This window comes from Oncorhynchus masou, chromosome 21 (assembly GCF_036934945.1).
Source record: "Oncorhynchus masou masou isolate Uvic2021 chromosome 21, UVic_Omas_1.1, whole genome shotgun sequence".
NCBI classification, from domain to species: Eukaryota; Metazoa; Chordata; class Actinopteri; order Salmoniformes; family Salmonidae; genus Oncorhynchus; species Oncorhynchus masou.
Window position 1 is genome coordinate 6,389,544 of NC_088232.1, and position 20,573 is coordinate 6,410,116.

A 20,573-nucleotide genomic window follows, 5' to 3' on the forward strand; every position below is an offset into this window, starting at 1 on the left:
TTCTCATTTCCAAAATCTGGTCACCTTCATTGACAATATTGCAAATGTAGCATATCAAAATATCATGAAATCATGCATAAAACATCCAAGCAGGAATGTATAAATTTCTGATATGACTCGATATCACTTTGCTATGACAATAGCAGCTAGAGGCAGGAAAACAATGTGCAGACAGTGGCGGATTTAGGTGTAGGCAACATGGGCAGGCATCTTGCCGGGGGAGGCACGGGGCACCCGCACATTTGCACGTCACGTCAATTATATCATGTCACCGTGTGGGACTATGGGTCAATTAACCTTGTCGGAGTGGGCGCCCTGATTCTAGTTTGTGAGCTAGGCAGGCTACTGCCTGGGAAGGTCTCCCATTCAGAAGTACGAAATGGGGATTGGGTTGGGGAAGGTTGACCTCAGGTCTCCCCACTGGAAGCCCGAGGTAGGGGGAGCAGGGAAATCTATCAAATAGCGCACCTCTAACTTTGTACAGTACTAAATCAATTAATAAAATCAGTCACACTATGAAATGCTACCAAATAATTCCACAATTAATTCATAATACTGTGAATATATAGTTTTATTTTAATTATTTTTTGTATTTTTTTAATTCACCTTTATTTAACCAAGTAGGCCAGTTATAAACAAGTTCTCATTTACAACTGCGACCTGGCCAAGATAAAGCAAAGCAGTGCGACACAAACAACAGAGTTACACATGGAATAAACAAACGTACAGTCAATAACACAATAGAAAAAAAGTCTATATACAGTGTGTGCAAATGGCATGAGTAGGTAATGCAATGAATAGGCCATAGTAGCGAAGTAATTACAATTTAGCAAATTAACACTGGAGTTATAGATGTGCAGATGATGATGTACAAGTAGAAATACTGGTGTGCAAAAGATCAAAAAAGTAAATAAAAACAATATGGGAATGAGGTAGGTAGATTGGATGGGCTATTTACAGATGGGCTGTGTACAGCTGCAGCGATCGGTTAGCTGCTCAGATAGCTGATGTTTAATGTTAGTGAGGGAGATATAAGTCACAGACATATTGTTGAAATTTTTCCAGGTTTGTGTGAAATCATTCATGTAAAGCCAGTCTGCACACCCAAGGTGAATTGGTTTAGTTGTAACTCTTGGTTGACCGTGTTGGGGGATGGGTAATGTATTGACACTCCAGTGACAAATTCAACACATTTGTTTCTATTTGTCTTTGTTACTTTTTGATATGAGTCTATAAAACTATATTGATATAGTTTTAAATGTTATGATTATTTATTTGTGTTGCTCCAACTGTCTGAATAAAAATGACAGTTAGTGCAGAATGGTGGGGGGGAGGGGGGTTCGCCCAGGGAGCCATACAATCTAGAACGGCCACTGTGTGCAGATAACTGTTGGTCAATAGGGTGTTTATTTGAAATACCACATTTAGGCTGCATTGGCAAATTGGCTTGGTTATACTGTATCTGTGCGCTGACGATTAATTTGATTCATTATAGTTTATTTCCTCATACCTTATTTTCGGCCCCTATCCTTTCCCCATTCAGTTTTCCCACAAGGCTGGCCGAAAGAACCAGAGTTAACTTATTTCCGGGTTTTAGGACTACACGCTGGCGTGCTCTTGATTTTTAATTTGAGCAAATCTCAGCGATATCCGACTCCATCATCATCATCATCAGTCCAAACTCTCGCGGTAAATCAATTGTTAATCTCGTCCGCAGCTCCATCGAGTCACAACGGTACCAAGTTTGACATTTATTAACACCATGGAACTGAAACATATGACTAATTTAACAGCACAGCATCAGGTACTTACACCAGGCAGTATTTAATTCGCATTGGAGACGGGACTTGGTTGATAGATGTAGCTAGGTGACGCTAATTAGCTGCTAACAATGGCTAACTGTATAGGTTTTCACACTCAAATAGCCTCCATCTTGGAGGTGCTAGCGAATGCAGCAGTGGCAGAGATATGTAAACTCGTAGACGACGACTATGCGGTGTTTCGTTTAGAAATAACTCAAAGCCAGAAAGAAAACAGGGCATTGCGGAGGAAACTACTAGAACTGAAGGTGTCACGGGAGCGCGCAGAGAGGACAATACGAGAGCGCGTTCTCGCCAGTCGTCCCAGTAGTGTCAAGATCCTTGACCGATACAGAGGAATGGCAAGAGGTACATTTTGCAGAAGTCTGAGGCTGCGCGGCTTGTCGCAGTTAACATAAAATTGTATTAGTCACATACACGTGTTTAAATGTTATTGCGGGTGCAGCGAAATGCTTGCATATAGCTCATTGTATGTCGCCCTGTTCCCCTCTGCACGTGTTCAGATGTGTTACCCAGAATTGGGTCTTAGTCAGTTTTTGGATAGTATGATTACTTAGTGTCTTTGTGCAATATGGCTATCATATTCTAACCAAAATCTTGATTTACTGCATTTCCAATTATTTACTCAATGAAAACAATGTGATCCATGAAATCAATAAATAGTATATCAAGAAGTTCTAAGTGTTACCTTACATCCTTGCCAATTGTAGATGGTGTCAACATAACCATGGGAAGTAGGGGTGCTGCAACTCCCCCTGATATACAGAAGATATTACCCCCCCCCCCCCCCTAACCTAACCACATCTTTTCCCCCAATCACACACTCAGGTGAAGGACATCTCACTGGAGGCCACAGGAGCATTGTGAAGCCATTGGGACACGATACATGGAAAGATGAACAACCAATCACTGTTGATGAGGAGAGTAAAACCTCAACCCAGAACGTTATCGTGATAGAGGTTAGTGTAATAGTGTTACATAAAATGTGCTATTTGTAAATCAAATGTGGCCCTTTTATTTCAGAAAGGCTCCCCTCAGCTATTCACTTGCTTACATGTACATCCTTATTTATCTGCCATTGGGGACCTTGTGAGACTTCCCTACGACATTGTGTACAGTTACATGCACACAATAATGTGATTGATTAACTCTAGTGAAGTGAGTTTGGATCAACTGAATGTATGCATCTTAGAAGTAGTTTTTACAAACATTACAAGTCCCAATTCAGAATCAAATATGCTTCCCAAAAATAACATGATAGAATGTTTATTTTGATTGGTGATTTTCTACATTATGGAAATTGTTTTTCTTGCAAAGCATGTCAACGTTTTGATTTAACTTTTTTATTAATCTGACTATCCACAGAGGGAGGCTCGTTCGGCTAGTGTTAGTATATGCGCAGATCAAATACACCGCTGGAACACCGATTTTAAGGTGTTTACATGTCCTAATAATTGAAAAGATTGCTCAGAAAACCAGGTCTTTTAATCGGCGTATGCTTACTTCGATTTTGACCTTAAGGCGATTAAGATAAGCAGAGTAAAGTGTTTCCATAACTATTGCATAATCTGCCTACTGCCATAATCAGTTTAATATATCATTTTTACTGTGCATGTAAACATACTCTTTGTTATCCAGTTTAACTCATGTACCGATAACCTCTCTTATGTCAGTCTACAGATGCAGAGACTGCAGGTCCTGAGGTCAAGCAGGAGAGGTCTGAAGGAGAGGAGAACCCGCAGCACAGCAGAGACATCCAGACTGGAGCAACTGTAGCAACCCATGTAGCCACAGAGGACCCCACCACCACCCCAGCACAACCCAGGACTCGATGCAGCATCATGGAGGTCAGTGGAACACTGAACTCCGTCCTCAATTCCGAGACAGACACCAAGACTTTAACTGTAACACACAGGCTCTTACACACAGGATCTGACCACAGATCAGACCCAGAGAGACTTGGGCTGTGGAGACTGGGCTTTCCTGCTCCCGGCTCAGACTATGTACCGGTATTTCACCAGAACGAGAGGATGGTTCATTCCCGTGAGGATGGTGATGTATTAGACACTGGCGGTGAGGATACGCTTTCTTCTTACTCTACAGAGATGGACCCTGGCAACATGCCCTTGGGTTTAAAGACACAGACTGATCTGTCGAGAGGGGACTGGAACCAGTACAGTAGTAGTGTATACTCTGAAGGGTGCCAAGATAAGAAGGTGGAGGGTCTGGTCGTAAATGATGTGACTGTGAAAGTGGAGGGCGACATTTCTCCCACGTGGAATGCAGATAGTCACCTGGGAAACAGACACTCACAAGGAAGATATTGCTTAGATTACAGGGAAAGCTTAGGGACAAATTCAAATGTTGCGACCCACTCGCCTTTATACACGTTCGGAGACTGTGACACAGTGTCCACGATGATGGGTCCTTCCGATTCACACGGCCGCGTCCTTTTCGATCAGGTATTGCACTCAAACGACAGGGCTAGAGTCCAGGCTCCGGGAGGGGGAGCAACATCAGGCAATAGTAAAGAGAAACGGTTCCTCTGCATGTTCTGTAACAAAGGTTTCAGCAGCCCTCATAGTGTGGATATCCATCAGAGGGTCCACAAAGGGGTTAAACCATTTAACTGTACCCAGTGTCACATGCGCTTCACCCAGTCTAGTGACCTGAAGAGGCACCAGAGGGTCCACAGAGGGGTGAAACCCTTCAGCTGTACCCAGTGTCATATGCGCTTCACCCAGTCTAGTGACCTGAAGAGGCATCAGAGGGTCCATACAGGGGAGAAACCCTACAGCTGCCCCCAGTGTAACATGCGCTTCACCCAGGCTGGCAGCCTGAAGAGGCACCTGAAGGTCCACACGGGAGAAAGGCCTTTCGCCTGTCCGCACTGTGGGAAGAGGTTCTCAGAGAGGAGATACCTTAGGATACACCAGCAGAAAAACCATTCCACTATAAACTAGAAACCATTCCATGTTATAGCTTATTACGTTTAGATCAAACCCTGCATTAATGACAAAGATTACTTTTCATTGTTGTCAGCGGAAAATGTCCACAGATTAATTTGGAGTAGCGAAAGTAACACATTTCATTGTTGAATATTCCTGGTTTGAATATTGCATCTGACAACTTGAATGAGAATGGTAACGGACTATATTGCCACTCCTATTTGCTATCTCTTCAATCTAAGCTTACAGGAAAGTAAGTGCCCTCAGGCCTGGAGGGAAGCAAAGTAATTCTGCTACCCAAGAATAGCAAAGCACCCTTTACAAACTCAAACAGCCGACCAATCAACCAGCTACCAACCCTTAGTAAACTTTTGGAAAAAAATTGTTTTACCAGATACAATGCTATTTCACAATAAGCAAATTAACAACTGACTTTCAGCATGCTTATAGGGAAGAGCACTCACCATGTACTGCACTTACGCAATGATGATTGGCTGGAAGAAATTGATAATAAGAAGCTTGTGGGAGATATTTTGTTAGACTTCAGTGCAGATTTTGGCATTATCGATCATAATTTGATGCTGGAAAAATGCATGTTATGCCTTTACATGCTCTGCTAATTCGTGGATTGAGAGTTACATGTCTAACAGAACACAGAGGGTGTTCTTGAATGGAAGCCTCCAACATAATCCAGGTAGTCGGGCATTTCTCAAGGCAGTTGTCTATGCCCCTTTTTTTTGTCTTTACTAATGAGCTGGCGCTGAGTAAAGCCTGTTTTACTGCTTTCACAGATTTATGGTATGACCCCCTTACAAACAGGCACATTTTTACCACATTCTTGCCTGCAATCGCCTTTTATACCTCCTGTGCGCATGCTGGTGGCCGTTTATTTGAATAAATCCATTGAATATACACGATCAAAAAATAAATACATTAGACTAATCAAATGTATTTTCAAAGGAATAAAATAGGCTTAGCAGAGTTTAATTATGTTATGTATAAATGAAGTCAATAGTTCATCAAACTCACCCCATTCAGTCAACACACTTTTTATAGTAAGAATAAAATACAAATAATATATTTCCTACACAACCGCTGTTGTGATATTCTGAAACAGAGCCCAAGCCCATGCTTTTTTGATCCACCTTTCATCTATTTCCTACTCTCGCTCCACTTTGTTAGGGAGCAGGGTCTTATCTTCATCATGATACTGATAGAAAATAAAAGTTGACTATATATTTCACAATTTCCGCAGGCTTTTGGAGTTGCCTATACGCGATCGAGCAAAATAATAGGTCTACACTTGAATTAGACTACATTATTGAATGCTTCTGATTTGCTCAGCTAAGTCTGTGAAGTCAGAGTTTTGGTCGAGAGTAGGCGTAGGCTACTAAGCAACTGCAAGTGAAGAGCAAAATAATCCACTTGTTACACTGCATAGGCCTATATTACATGCTGCCATTTTCAAATAAATGAGCCAACTATACAACATGATCATGAGCAGCACACACCTCAACTTAGCTACCATAATCATGAGCAGCTCTCACCTCAACAGAGCTAACATTTCCCCAGTCTAATTGTAGCCTAACCAATATCCAAACAGAGGTTCAAGGGAAACAAAAATCTGACATTGATTTATCAAGACGAGTCCCAACGCTTGTCTCAAAGCAGCACGAGGGTGCAGTCCCAATCAAAATGGTGCTGAAATGATGATTTAGTCGACCACGTAGGTAGGCTATTGCTTCAAATTTATTACCACCGATTGGATGACTTTGGGAGTTTCATCAAGCAACAATTTGATACATGCCCACAATTGCATTAGCCTACTTTATTCCATTATTTTTTTGTCATTCAGTGATATTTATTCTCACAGCAATTCTTTATGGATCCACCAAGTTGTGGTTAAGAAAACAGTGCACACTTAGTGGTGGGCTATGCGAAGTGACGTGCCTCAAAGTTTAGAAACTGGTGGGATGATGGTTACAGGACTGTGCAAAGCAACCATCAAGAATTGAAGAGCGTAATGCATGTCAATCAAACTACACGGTAGGCACAGCTTTACCAAATTGATTACTAGGTAGTTAGGTAGAAATACAAATTTAGGATTTGATACTGGCAATACCTTTTGAGATATTAAGAGAAAGGAGGGAAAAAAGTTGGCTGTATGGCGAATAAAAGATACATGCATGCTGATAACTGAACATTATACACGTCAGCTACCACAGCAAGTGAAATCACTGCAACACTTAAAGAACTACAGTCAGTTTTAGAATGGGCGGCAAGTAATAAGCTAGTACTAAATATTAAAAAACTAAAAGCAATGTATTTAGGACAAACCATTCACTTGGCAGCAGCTAATCGGGATCACCAATAAATACACATACATTGTGATATACATTCAGTGTACAAAACATTAGGAACACCTTCCTACTATCGAGTTACACCCCCTTTTCCTCTCAGAACCGCTTCAATTTGTCGAGGCACGGACACGACAAGGTGTCGAAAGCGTTCAACAGGGATGCTGACTCAATTTGGCTGCATATGTCTTAACATACCCCGTTTGTTCAAAGGCCCTTAAATATTTTGTCTTGCATATTCACCCTCTGAATGGCACACACACACACAATCTATGTCGCAATTACCTCCAGGCTTAAAATCCTTCCTTAAACTGTCACCTCCCCTTCATCTACACTGATCTGAAGTGATTTTAACAGGTGACTTCAGTAGGGGGATCATGGCTTTCACCTGGTCAGTCTATGCCATGGACAGAGCAGGTGTTGCTAATGGTTTGTACACTGTGTATAAGCCACATGCCTAAAGTCTGTTACATGTTGTTTCTAATGTGTAGGCTATATGATGTTCAAATGCCTATTTCGTTACTTTCATTGAACTACTTAATCCCCCCCCCCCCCCCCCCAAGACACCTTTAATGAGAATTTGTCGTTTATCATGTGTGTGTGGTTTTCATATGGTTTATTTAAAACTTATGTTCAATAAAACACAAAATGGGACTTTTCATACTGAGACTTTCATTCACTCTTTAGTATACATCTCACCCTGTTATGCAACAGCAACCAACAGGACTTTATTACCAATATACACTTACTAAATATACCTACACATACCCACACACTAACAAACACCTACTGTACACGTCAAAATAGTTTAGTCACATTTGTCTGACTTTTGACTTATCATAACTGCCTTCTCTTTACCCACAACATCATATTTATGTCCATGATGAGTTGAGCAATGAAGTCATTCTGTAACTACAGTATAGGACTCAAAACGTATTGGGGATGGGTAAACACGTTGGGGCCGTACTTGCGAACATTAAAAGTTGACGTTAAAGGTGAAGTTTAAGTATCAGCAAATTCAAATCCTTGAAGTAGTAGCATGTAATCAAAGGCTACATGTTCGCTGTTCCCATTACATGCACATGTAGCCCTATGATAACCTCACCAGATGGCTGTGATTATTTCCTGTATCAAATTCGGTATTAGCCAAATAAAAATCGTCAATGTAGTTCGACGTGTCATGGAACAGTCCTTAACAGAAGTATAAAATCCTGTACTGATAATCAAAAACTACACGTGTATTTAACTGACTGGTCAAATTGCCCTCTGTGTAGAGTGCCTAGCTCCACAATCTGCAAGGGTTCGAATCTCACATTAGTTCCCCCCCCCCCCTTGAAATGTAGAATTATATTTGTGTTAGTGTGTTGAAGGGATGTAGCCAACAGCTTGACAATTAAGAATGACCATCTTTCTTTAGCCTTGCAGACAAACACTGCCACTGCCTAATAATCATATTGCATAGGCTATATTACATAGACATGTACACCTAAATGTAGCCCTACAACGTTTTATATGCATTTTTATAATCAGCTACTTCGTCACATGTGTTATTTTACTTGAATGAGCATTACCAAGTATAAAAGAGTAGGATTACAGGTTACACTCCGCGTTGTGTCATGCTATAGAACAGCCCTTAGCCGTGGTATATTGGCCATATACCACACACCCTCAGGCCTTATTGCTTAATTATATAGACGTGTAGGTCTACACTTACATATAGAATGTTATATATGCATGATTATAATCATCCACTCCGTCACGTGTGTGGACCAGCAGTGAACAATATTTGCCCGTAACAAAAATGTTTGAAGCAAGGGGTTCTCGAACCCGCGGATAATGAACAGTCGTTTACGAGTAAACCGCTTTAGCTCTGTCACCTGAAGAGCAATGATGGCTACAGTACATGACAGCTATTTGTCGTAAGGCTCCCTACAACGTTCTTTTTTTTTTTACTATGCACGACAAACTTAAATGTTGTATAGACCTACATATTTTTCCCGTAAGAGCACATGGATGTATGAGAAAGGTATTAAGCAAAAACGTGGGATTTTGTCATATATACGAAAACGTAAGTATCCTAGTCAAGGGTGCGATGATCATACAATATTGACACCGGCCAAGTGAAGAGGAACAAAAGTAAACCTTGGAGTTTGAAATGTATCCCTCTGGTGGCCAAGTTGACCTATTTTAAGAAATGCCATTGGTTTGTGGAGAAAAAGTTTAAGATCGTTGATAAGCTAATACAGAACGTGTTACCGGAAATAATCACGGCCACCTGGTGAGGTTTGCATAGGGCTAAATGTGCAAGTGTGTGTAATGGGAACAGCTAACGTGTAGCCTTTGATCACGTGCCACTACGTCAACCATGTTAATAGGGCGAGGCTTAACCCCTTACACTCGTGGGAATTGGCCTATATTAAACTTGTCAAACTCATTCCATGGGGGGCCGAGTGTCTGCAGGGTTTGTACTCGATTGATGAATTAAGGTCACTAATTAGTAAGGATCCATTTGGAGATTATGGGAAAATTTGACTAAAGGTGAGGATAAAGCAGTTAATCTGACAAGACTGAATCCAAACATTAACTGTTGATTAGTGTTTTATTTTTACATTTACTGTCATTTTTGCCGCATTTGTTAATAACGAAATCTGAAAATACTCTGAATACATTCAGTAACGAAGAATATTCCCGGAAAAGGTTGAGAAAGAGTAACATGAAACAAAACAATTAGGTTTGAGTGGGAGGTCTAACTGGTATCTCCAAGTGGCCACACCCACCTCTCCAAAATGTGTGCAGTTCCTACGTTATTTCAATGCACTTTTATGACTCAAAGAATAATAAACTATATTAGGAGCTATTTTGTGCTCTACTAGCTGTGCTGTTGAGCAACTAGACCAAGTTGTTTTCTTTGGAACACAGCCCTGCATCCCTGCCATCACACAATTACTATTGTTCACGCATTCTGTCGTTCTGCCCCTGAACAGGCAGTTAACCCACTGTTCCTAGGCCGTCATTGAAAATAAGAATTTGTTCTTAACTGACTTGCCTAGTTAAATAAAGGTAAAATTTAAAAAAATTAAAATTCCAGAAACGGTTCATTTAAATCACAATCTGCTCAGGTGGGCATAATTTGAAAGCATGTTCTATTACCAATCTTACAGTTTTTGGCTTGCACAAGGCAATTCAGAGAAGCAGATCATACATTTGGTGCGCACAGAATAGTCACAAGTGCATTCAGATGTGTGTTCTCCGCTAAATTTATTCTGTTCAAAATCACATTGGTCGCATAAACATTTAGCAGATGTTATTGCTGGTCAGAAGAACCAGGGTATGATGCCATGTCATCTTGTAACAGTACATCAAGCATAGTGAGTGATCAGAAATGTTGACGATGTATATATTACATTAGTTTTATGATATGCAAATGTGAAGTGCACATTTGGACAAATGGGTGTTTGGCTTGCTTGTATGACATCAAAGGGGTATTTATGATAATCCTCAACATAGCATCTTGCAAAATACATGAAGTCCTCTTTATGTACAGCATTTCCCTCACTCAGACAACAAAAAAATGGCTAAAATTGCGCAATTCGCGGGAGGGGTCAACTTCTTGCCGCACATGGTGTTCAAGTTCAGAACCGTTGTCAGTCAAAACCATTACTGCTCTGTGAAGGGGAGGCCCTGATCTCTGACGTCATGTATTGCGTGTTACTGTATAGGATTCCAGTTTAGGCACTTGTCAGTCAAAATCTGCTATTTTTAACCCTGCATATGGGTACGAGTGTAAAGAGCTACATTTAACTTGTTCTAATGTTTGCAAGTATGGCCCCCACATATTGAAAGTGTGTTTATTATTTGTGTGTATGTACCTGAGGGAGTGTATGTCTGTGTAATCTGTATCTCACCTCTCATCCAGGAGGAGGGTCAAGAGGTGCTGCTGGTGAAGGAGGAGGGTTGTGAGGAGGGTCTGGAGAACCCTGAGGGGACCATGGTCATAGAGGACAACAAGACTACACCTCTTCCTGAACCCACAGAGGAACCAGCTGAGCAGCACAGGACCACACACAGTCTCACTGAGGTGAGCCCACTGTAAACTGTCTGAATGGTATTAGGTCTGGGCCCGTATCCACAAAGCCTTATAGAACATGAGTGCTGATCTAGGATCAGTTTAGCCTTTTAGATCATAATGAATAAGATTATATGAAGAGATCCTAGAACAGCACTCCTACTCTGAGACTCTGTGGATACTGGCCCTGGGCTTGAGTAATTTTGTCATTCAAAGACATGATGGCAATGATAAAACCTGAAAGAATATGAATAATCAAATCAACTGACATATTTGCATATTACTCATTGCCCAATCAGAAGATGTTCCATAGCAGGGTGCTCATATCAGATTTCTTGATCCAACATCTTCTCATCTCTTACAGTCAGTAGACATGGAAGATGGGAAGTCGGATCTGCTGCTGGTCAAAGAGGAGACAACAGAAGATGAACCAGAGAGCATTGATCTGCTGAGTGGACTAAAGATGGGGGAGCAAGGTAAGAAGTACATATAGCCTACATAAAGTTTGTTATAGTTTTGTGTTTTTATTTATTAGTTTTAAGATTGATTTGAAATTCAGTTTAGTTTGTTAGTTTTCAGAACTGATTTACTCACTTTGAAGTTTTATAAAAACATTTATTTCGTTTTTATATTTTTTTGTTTTAGGGACAGAAAGTAGCCTGTGTGTGGGAGGCTCGGAGCCATTTATAATTTCTGTTTTTGGGGATGTCACTTCTTGCCACTGTGGGGCAGTAATGCATATGGTGATGGGTCAGGTCATTAGGTTAGGTTTAAAGGTAGACTCAGTGAGATGACAGATGCACCAAGTAAACAGTAGTAGTCGGTCAATTCCCTCAATGATGAGGAGCTTTGGAGAGGGAGTCTAAACTTCAACGCTGTTTTCATCCCGTAGCTACCAAGTTGTAGCAGCATGAAGCGCATCCATGCGCAGATGGTCTGTGTGACTGTGAGAGCAAAATCTTGCAACACCTGTATAGGCTTTTTTGCATACCAGCTTTTGGTATACTGCTATACCATATGATGTGGTTAGCTGATATGTATAATATTCATCTAGGTGTTTTAAGATCTGGCATGTGTTGTGTCTTTACTATCATTAAATGAAGACTTAGTTTTTAATCAAAGATTCTCTGTAATTAGTTTTATGTGATTAAACTGATTAATCATGTAACTGTAATTAACTAGGAAGTCGGGGCACCAAGGAAAATATTCAGATGAAAGTTATAATTTTCCTAATAACTTTTCAGATATTTTATATCTGATCAATTAGTCTTCGAATTAGTGAATTATTTACTTTACCTCACATCAGTCTCATTCCAAACATCGTAAATTGTTGGATATCTACACGAACCCAGTCTTCACTATGAGTCATCCATAAATGATTTAAGACAATTGATGTATTTATTAACTAAGTAATTCACAGAAATGCATAAACAAACAGTTGATAGTTACAAGGAAATGATAACGGAGTTTCCCTAGTGGGCTAAACCGGCTTGGTGTACAAAAGGGAAGTGTGGGTCGACTGAGAAGACAACAGTTGATAATTTATACATTTTGAAATGCTAATACTTTGCACATGAAAGCTCACTCATTCAGGAACCATTGCAATCAATATATAGATTTACGCTCAGTGTGTCGTTGGGATCTGTTGAAAAGTTAGTTTCTGTTGGAGAGTTTGCTCTCTCTCATGTCGTTATAGCATGGATGTTTCGGCGGTTGTCGTTCTTCGTGTTCAATGATACCGAATTCCTAGCTGCAGACTAGTAATTAATATCAAAGACTTGTTTTTATTCTGTCGATATCGATAGTCTAAGAGTTTAACCACGTGGTATGGTTAAAAGATTCAGCAATAGTCTCAAACCTTGGCCCTCTCTTTATCGAGGTAAGCTGGTCTGCAACCTTTGTCCTCTTGTGATTGAGAGAAATTCTCAAAGTTGGGGTTTTATTCGGGAGTTGCAGAAAAGGGCCTGTCCCAGGATGCTCGACCCTAACTGGGCTCATGGGCGGTCCTCTGATTTAGTTAAACTCAAAGGGAATTAGAGTTTCCTTCATTAAACAGCCCAAAGTCACATTACACAATTTTACAAACACTATCATCCTCACTCATTCAACAATTAGATGTAAACCTCATATCTGAGGCTATTATATAAACAGCGTTATGGTAACGTTGCCGCACCGTCTCCCATGAGCTTCCAAGTTGTAACAAATGGACCAGTTCGTAGCTGGATTCTTCACCAATCTTTTATACCTTCTCCGGAACATAAATGTTGTTCGGACCTCAAGTTCTGTGAGGTGGAAGAAATTCCTTTGTTCTCTATGAAAATTCACTCGGTCTCTATACTGTGGCCATGAGGAGATCATCTCCTCAGGAATTTACGACCACTCTCTGACCACATCAGCCTGTGTGTAGGAGGCAGGGAGAGGGGGATGGGGCTTGCTGTACCCAAAGAGGGCAACGTCATGACACGTGTCAGCAACGTCTGAGCAGAGGAACACTACAGATATCTAGTGCCCGTCTGAGCAGAGGAACATTACCAACATGTTACAGCAATCTAGTGCACGACTGCACAGTCTGACGTGGTACGCAACCATTGGTTGATGCATGTAACATCTGAGCAAGGGAACGCAAACAATATCTGCGGAGCTGCTCATGGCAACGTCATCTTGCTGAGTCTACCTTTAAATTAAAGTAAATCTTAATGTGACCCACCAGATTCAGAAGCTTAAAGTCCATTAGGAAAAAGCCTAAACTCTTAGATTTTCGCACAATTGTTTTGTTGAAAAAACTACAACTGAACATGATTCATAATAGATTTTAGTTTGTTTTGGAGTCAAAAATAAGTTTGTTTTTCAAATGGGTTTCTTAATTATAGTCAGTTTACTAAATAGTTTGATTTGTTTGTTTTAGTTTACTTTAATAACCTTGTATATACAGTGCATCCGGAAAGTATTCAGACCCCTCGACTTTCGCCACATTGTTACGTTAGCCTTAAGTTTTAATTAAAAATTCAATCTACACACAATACCCAATAATGACAAAGCAAAAACAGGTTTAGAAATTTTTGCACATGTATTGACAAAAAACTCCTGGAAATATTACATTTACATACAGTATCGGTCAAAAGTTTGAACACACCTACTAATTCCAAGGTATAACTTGTATTATTTTCTACATTGTAGAAAAATAGTGAAGACATCAAATCAATTAAATAACATTGTGTTAAACAAATCAAAATATTTTATAATTTGAGTTTCTTCAAAGTAGCTTTTGCCTTGATGACAGCTTTGCACACTCTTGGCATTCTCTCAACCAGCTTCATGAGGTGGAATGGAACACATTTCAATTAACAGGCCTTGTTAAAAGTTCATTTGTGGAATTTCTTTCCTTAATGCATTCTAGCCAATCAGTTGTTTTGTGACAAGGTATGGGGTGGTATACAGAAGATAGCCGTATTTGGTAAAAGGCCAACTCCATAATTTGGCAAGAACAGCTCAAATAAGCAAAGAGAAACGACAGTCCATCATTACTTTAAGACATGAAGGTCAGTCAATACAGAAAATGAAAGAATTTTGAAAGGTTCTTCGAGTGCAGTCGCAAAATCCATCAAGCGCTATGATGAAACTGGCTCTCATGAGGACCGCCACAGGAAAGGAAGACCCAGAGTTACCTCTACTGCAGACAAGTTCATTAGTTACTAGCCTCAGATATCGGCAATTAACTGCACTTCAGATTGCAGCCAAACTAAAAACAAACAACATCAATTGCTTGAATTAGGCCTTTGTCAAATTTCTGCAAAGAAAACACTACTAAAGGACACCAATAAGAAGAACAGACTTGTTTGGGCCAAGAAACACAAGAAATGGACATTAGACCAGTGGAAATCTGTCCTTTGGTCTGCTGAGTCCAAATTCTTTGTGACGCAGAGTAGGTGAACGGATGTTCTCTGCATGTGTGGTTCCCACCGTGAAGCATGGAGGAGGTGGTGTGATGGTGTGGGGGTGCTTTGCTGGTGATACTGTCAGTGATTTATTTAGAATTCAAGGCACACTTAACCAGCATGGCTACCACAGCATTCTGCAGTGATACACAATCCAATCTGGTTTGAGCTTAGTGGGACTCATTTATTTTTCAACAGGACAATGACTCAACACACCTCCAGGCTGTGTAAGGGCTATTTGACCAAGATGGAGTGCTGCATCAGATGACCCGACCTTAACCCAATTAAAACTTCTTTGGGGTAGGGGGCAATATTTTCACTTCCGGATGAAAAGCATGCCCAGAGTAAACTGCCTGCCAATCAGGCCCAGAAGCTAGGATATACATATTATTAGTAGACCTGGATAGAAAACACTCTGAAGTTTCTAAAACTGTTTGAATGATGTCTGTGAGTATAACAGAACTCATATGGCAGGCGAAAACCTGAGAAGAATCCAACCAGGAAGTGGGAAATCTGAGGTTTGTAGTTTTTCAAGTGATTACCTATCCAATATACAGTGTAAATGGGGTCAGATTGCACTTCCGAAGGCTTCCACTCGAAGTCAAGTCTTTAGAATGAGCGAATAAGAGCTGTTTCAACCAGGGGTCTGGCTGAAGGTTGTTGATCGCGCGCGAACGTTAGCTCCATTCCCTTTACATTCTAATGACAAAGGAATTGTCCGGTTGGAATATTATTCTAGATTTATGATAAAAACATCCTAAAGATTTATTATATATATCGTTTGACATGTTTCTACGAACGTTAATGGAACTTTTTTTACTTTGTCTGGACTTAGCCTTTTCATTTGGATTAGTGAACTATACGCACAAACAAAAAGGAGGTATTTGGACATAAAGATTAACTTTATCGAACAAAACAAACATTTATTGTGGAACTGGGATTCCTGGGAGTGCATTCCGATGAAGATCAAAGGTAAGTGAATATTTATAACGCTATTTCTGGCTTTTGTTGACTCCACAACATGGCGGGTATCTGTATGGCTTGTTTTGGTGGCTGAGCACTGTACTCAGATTATCGCATGGTGTGCTTTTGCCGTAAAGCTTTTTTGAAATCTGACACAGCGGTTGCATTAAGGAGAAGTTTATCTTTAAGAAGGTTTGAGATGAGTTGGACCGCAGAGTGAAGGAAAAGCAGCCAACAGGTGCTCAGCATATGTGGAAACTCCTTCAAGACCGTTGGAAAAGCATTCCAGGTGAAGCTGGTTGAGAGAATGCCAAGAATATACAAAGCTGTCATCAAGGCAAAGGGTGGCTACTTAAACAAATCAAAATATTTTTGATTCTTCTAACAGTTTTTTGGTTACTATGATTCCATATGTGTTATTTCATAGTTTGTCTTCACTATTATTCTACAATGTAAAAATAAAGAAAAACCCTGGAATGAGTAGGTGTGTCCAAACGTTTGATTGGTACTGTAAGTATTCAGTACTTAGGTGATGGACCTTTGGCAGTGATTACAGCCTCAAGTATTCTTCTGTATGACACTACAAGCTTGGCACACCTGTATTTGGGTAGTTTCTCCCATTCTTCTCTGCAGATCCTCAAACTCTGTCAGGTTGGATGGGGAGCGTCGCTGCACAGCTATTTACAGGTCTCTGAGATGTTAGATTAGGTTCAAGTCCGGGCTCTGGCTGGGCCACTCAAGGACATTCAGAGACTTGTCCCGAAGCCACTCCTGTGTGCTTAGGGTCGTTGTCCTTGGTTTCATCAGACCAGAGAATCTTGTTTCTTATGGTCAGAGTCCTTTAGGTGCCTTTTGGCAAACTTCAAGCGGGCCGTCTTGTGCCTTTTACTGAGGAGTGTCTTCCATCTGGCCACTCTACCATAAAGGCCTGATTGGTGGAGTGCTGCAGAGATGGTTGTCCTTCTGGAAGGTTCTCCCATCTCCACAGAGGAACTCTGGAGCTCTGTCAGTGACCATCAGGTTCTTGGTCACCTCCCTGACCAAGGCCCTTCTCCCCGGATTGTTCAGTTTGACTGGACGGCCAGCTCTAAGAGGTTTTTGGTAGTTTTTAACCACAGGTGGAATCCAATCTAGTTGTAGAAACATCAAGGATGATCAATGGAAACAGGATGCACCGGAGCTCAATTTTGAGTGTCATAGCAAAGGGTCTGAATACTTAGGTAAATAAGGTGTCTTTTTATTTTTTTTAAACAACAGTTTTGGCTTTGTCATTATGGGGTCTTGTGTGTAGATTGACGAGTTAAAACATTTATTTAAACAATTTTAGAATAAGGTTGTAACGTAAAAAATGTGGAAAAAGGGAAGTGGTCTGAAAACTTTCCAAATGCACTGTAATAACCAGTAATAGATTTAAAATGGGAATAGTGATGCACCTGGATATAGTGAAATTAAATCAATACAACTTATGTTTACATACAAAAACACACTGTATGAAATTGACAAAAAAATCCATATGTAAAGTTCTCTGCCATGTTTGTAAAGTTAATTTTCTTACTTCTTCCTTAAGGAAGTTGGCTGGATGCTAACAGAGGAGACTGGGTGGCCATCTTGGACTCCCAGATCCAGATGGGTGCAGCCAAGTGCCCAGGGGACATCACCACCGAGCAGGCCAGGACCAAAGGCGACTTAGTGGAGGCCAGGGGATGGAACAGCATCCTCAACTCTGGGCTGGGGAACAACACTGTTAACCACAACCAGAAACAGACAATTGAATGCAAAACAACCAAACTTAGTCTCCAAGACAACAGACTGGCGGAGACCAGAGCGAGGCGTCGATTTGGTCTACGGGGATGGGGAGGTGTTGGTATGCGGTGGGAGAGATCAGACACAGACCCGGCTAGCGATGGTCCATCCTGCTCCTATAGTTGTGATTCAGAGAGACTGATGGGGCCTCAGGTTAACTCCCAAACAGGTGCTGCCTTCAGCCTGCCTTCTATAGGATCTATCAACTGGAACATGGACCCTGCGACAACACAGACACTCCCTGGCCTTCGGCCTCACACTCTCCTAATGTTAAACCAGACCTCAGACAATGCCAGCGCCTCAACACTAAATGGCTACACAAGCCCATTGACAAATGAGAGTAGCAGAGACGGAATCAGCAAAGGTGGCAGGGCCAAAGAGAAGCGCTTCCCGTGTTCATTCTGTGGGAAAGCCTTCAGTTTCCCCAAACAGGTGGAGATCCACCAGAGGATGCACACGGGGGAGAAACCGTTTAGCTGCCACCTGTGCCGGGCCAGTTTCTCGGACTCATCAAACCTGAAGAGGCACCAGAGGGTCCACACAGGGGAGAAGCCCTACAGCTGCCCTCAGTGTGAGAAGAGGTTCTCCCACCAGCACCAACTAAAGATGCACCTGAAGGTCCACACGGGAGAGAGGCCGTTTGCCTGTACGCACTGTGGGAAGAGGTTCTCAGAGAGGAGCTACCTCAGGATACACCAGAAGAAAATGCACATGGCCCATGTATAGAGTATAGTGGTGACATGTAATGTAGTACTAGTTAGTATGTTTGTAGTCAATTGTTGTTTTTGGATTTAATTGGGAACTGGATGAGGTGAACTGAGGAAAGAATGAGAATGAGTACAATGGCTTGTGAAAGTGTTCACACCCTTGTCATTTTTACTATTTTGTTACCTTACAACCTGGAATTAATGTATTTTTCTGGGGGTTTGTATCATTTGATTTACACAATATGCCTACCACTTTGAAGATGCAAAATATGTTTTCTTGTGAAACAAACAAGACAAAAAAACTGAACTTGAGCGTGCATAACTATTCACCCCACCCCTCCCCCAAAAGTCGATACTTTGTAGAGCTACCTTCTGTAACAATAACAGCTGCAAGTCTCTTGGGGTATGTCTCTATAAGCTTGGCACATCTAGCCACTGGGATTCCCATTCTTCAAGGCAAAACTGCTCCAGCTCCTTCAAGTTGAATGGGTTCCTCTGTTGTACAGCAATCTTTAAGTCATACCACAGATTCTCAATTGGATTGAGGTCTGGGCTTTGACTAAGCCATTCCAAGACATTTAAATGTTTATCCTTAAAACACTCGAGTGTTGCTTTAGCAGTATGCTTAGGGTCATTGACCTACTGGAAGGTGAACCTCCTTCCCAGTCTCAAATCTCTGGAAGACAAACAGGTTTCCTACAAGAATTTCCCTGTATTTATCGCCATCCATCATTCCTTCAATTCTGACCAGTTTCCCAGTCCCTACCGATGAAAAACATCCCCGTAGCATGATGCTGCCACCACCATGCATCACTGTGGGGATGGTGTTCGAGGTGATGAGAGGTGTTGGGTTTGTGTCAGACATAGCATTTTCCTTGATGGCCAAAAAGCTCAATTTGTCTCATCTGACCAGTGTACCTTCTTCCATATGTTTGGGGAGTCTCCCACATGCCTTTTGCCGAACACCAAACGTGTTTGCTTAAAGAAAAAAATAAGCAATGGCTTTTTTCTGGCCACTCTTCCGTAAAGCCCAGTTCTGTGGAGTGTACGGCTTAAAGTGGTCCTATGGACAGATACTCCAATCTTCGCTGTGGGGCTTTGTAGTTCCTTCAGGGTTATCTTTGGTCTCTTTGTTGCTTCTCTGATTAATGCCCTCCTTGCCTGGTCTGTCAGTTTTGGTGGGCGGCCCTCTCTTGGCAGGTTTGTTGTGGTGACTTATTCTTTCCATTTTTCAAAGTTTCAGAATTTTTTTATAACCCAACCCTGATCTGTACTTCTCCACAATTTTGCCCCTGATCTGTTTGGTGAGCTCCTTGGTCTTCATGGTGCCGCTTGCTTGGTGGTGCCCCAGACTCTGGGGCCTTTCAGAACAGGTGTGTGTGTGTGTGTGTGTGTGTGTGTGTGTGTGTATATACTGATCATGTGATACTTAAGTAAAGTCCACCTGTGTGCAATCTATCAAATTATAGGCTTTATAGCAAAGTGGTGTGCATATTTTTTTTCACTCAACCAATTTGGACTATTTTGTGTATGTCCATTACATGAAGTCGAACTAAAAATCTATTTAAATTACAGGTTGTAATGCAACAAAATTGGAAAAACACCAAGGGGGATGAATGTGACGGTGTCTGTAAAAATGATTCAACCTTGTCCTGTTGTTTGATGCTGGGGTTTTATGAGGAAATGATAGGCCCTTAATGAATGTTTACTTGAGATGAAGTAGTAAAGATGTGTGTAATGTGATGAACATTTTCCAAAGTATTCTAAAATTAATTTTATCAAAGCGAGGGTACCAGTTTTACAGAAAATGTTGTTTTACCATATTGAGAAAAGTTATTCTACTTGTCACATTATCTTGTGCAATAAAGGTTCTGTACTTTACGTTGTGAGTGTATGACCATTTTGTTGAAATTAAATACATTTAATCTGTGCTGACTGGCTTGTTTTTTTTGTATCATTGCAGGGACTGAGTTT

The 20,573-nt window shown here is 41.0% G+C and overlaps 1 protein-coding gene across 2 annotated transcripts; it reads left to right on the forward strand.

The window, feature by feature from the left end:
• Window positions 1-1,697: 1,697 nt before the first annotated feature.
• LOC135507644 (zinc finger protein 181-like) lies at window positions 1,698-20,530 on the forward strand. 2 transcript variants are annotated; one of them, XM_064927222.1, is made up of 7 exons: window positions 1,698-2,168; window positions 2,649-2,779; window positions 3,186-3,254; window positions 3,494-3,667; window positions 11,042-11,203; window positions 11,556-11,667; window positions 17,657-20,530. In XM_064927222.1, the coding sequence occupies exons 1-7, from the start codon at window positions 1,892-1,894 to the stop codon at window positions 18,616-18,618; spliced, it is 1,887 nt and encodes a 628-aa protein (XP_064783294.1). In that variant the 5' UTR covers window positions 1,698-1,891; the 3' UTR covers window positions 18,619-20,530. The 2 variants fall into 2 exon arrangements, with proteins under 2 accessions (XP_064783294.1, XP_064783295.1); XM_064927223.1 differs by lacking the exon at window positions 3,186-3,254.
• The last annotated feature ends 43 nt before the right edge of the window (window positions 20,531-20,573 follow it).

Excerpts from the sequence above, each read along its gene's own strand:
- LOC135507644 (XM_064927222.1), top strand. The coding sequence starts at position 1,892 with ATGGCTAACTGTATAGGTTTTCACACTCAAATAGCCTCCATCTTGGAG. Across the intron at positions 11,204-11,555 it reads CCACACACAGTCTCACTGAG|TCAGTAGACATGGAAGATGG; the intron begins GTGAGCCCACTG and ends CATCTCTTACAG. Across the intron at positions 11,668-17,656 it reads ACTAAAGATGGGGGAGCAAG|GAAGTTGGCTGGATGCTAAC; the intron begins GTAAGAAGTACA and ends TTCTTCCTTAAG.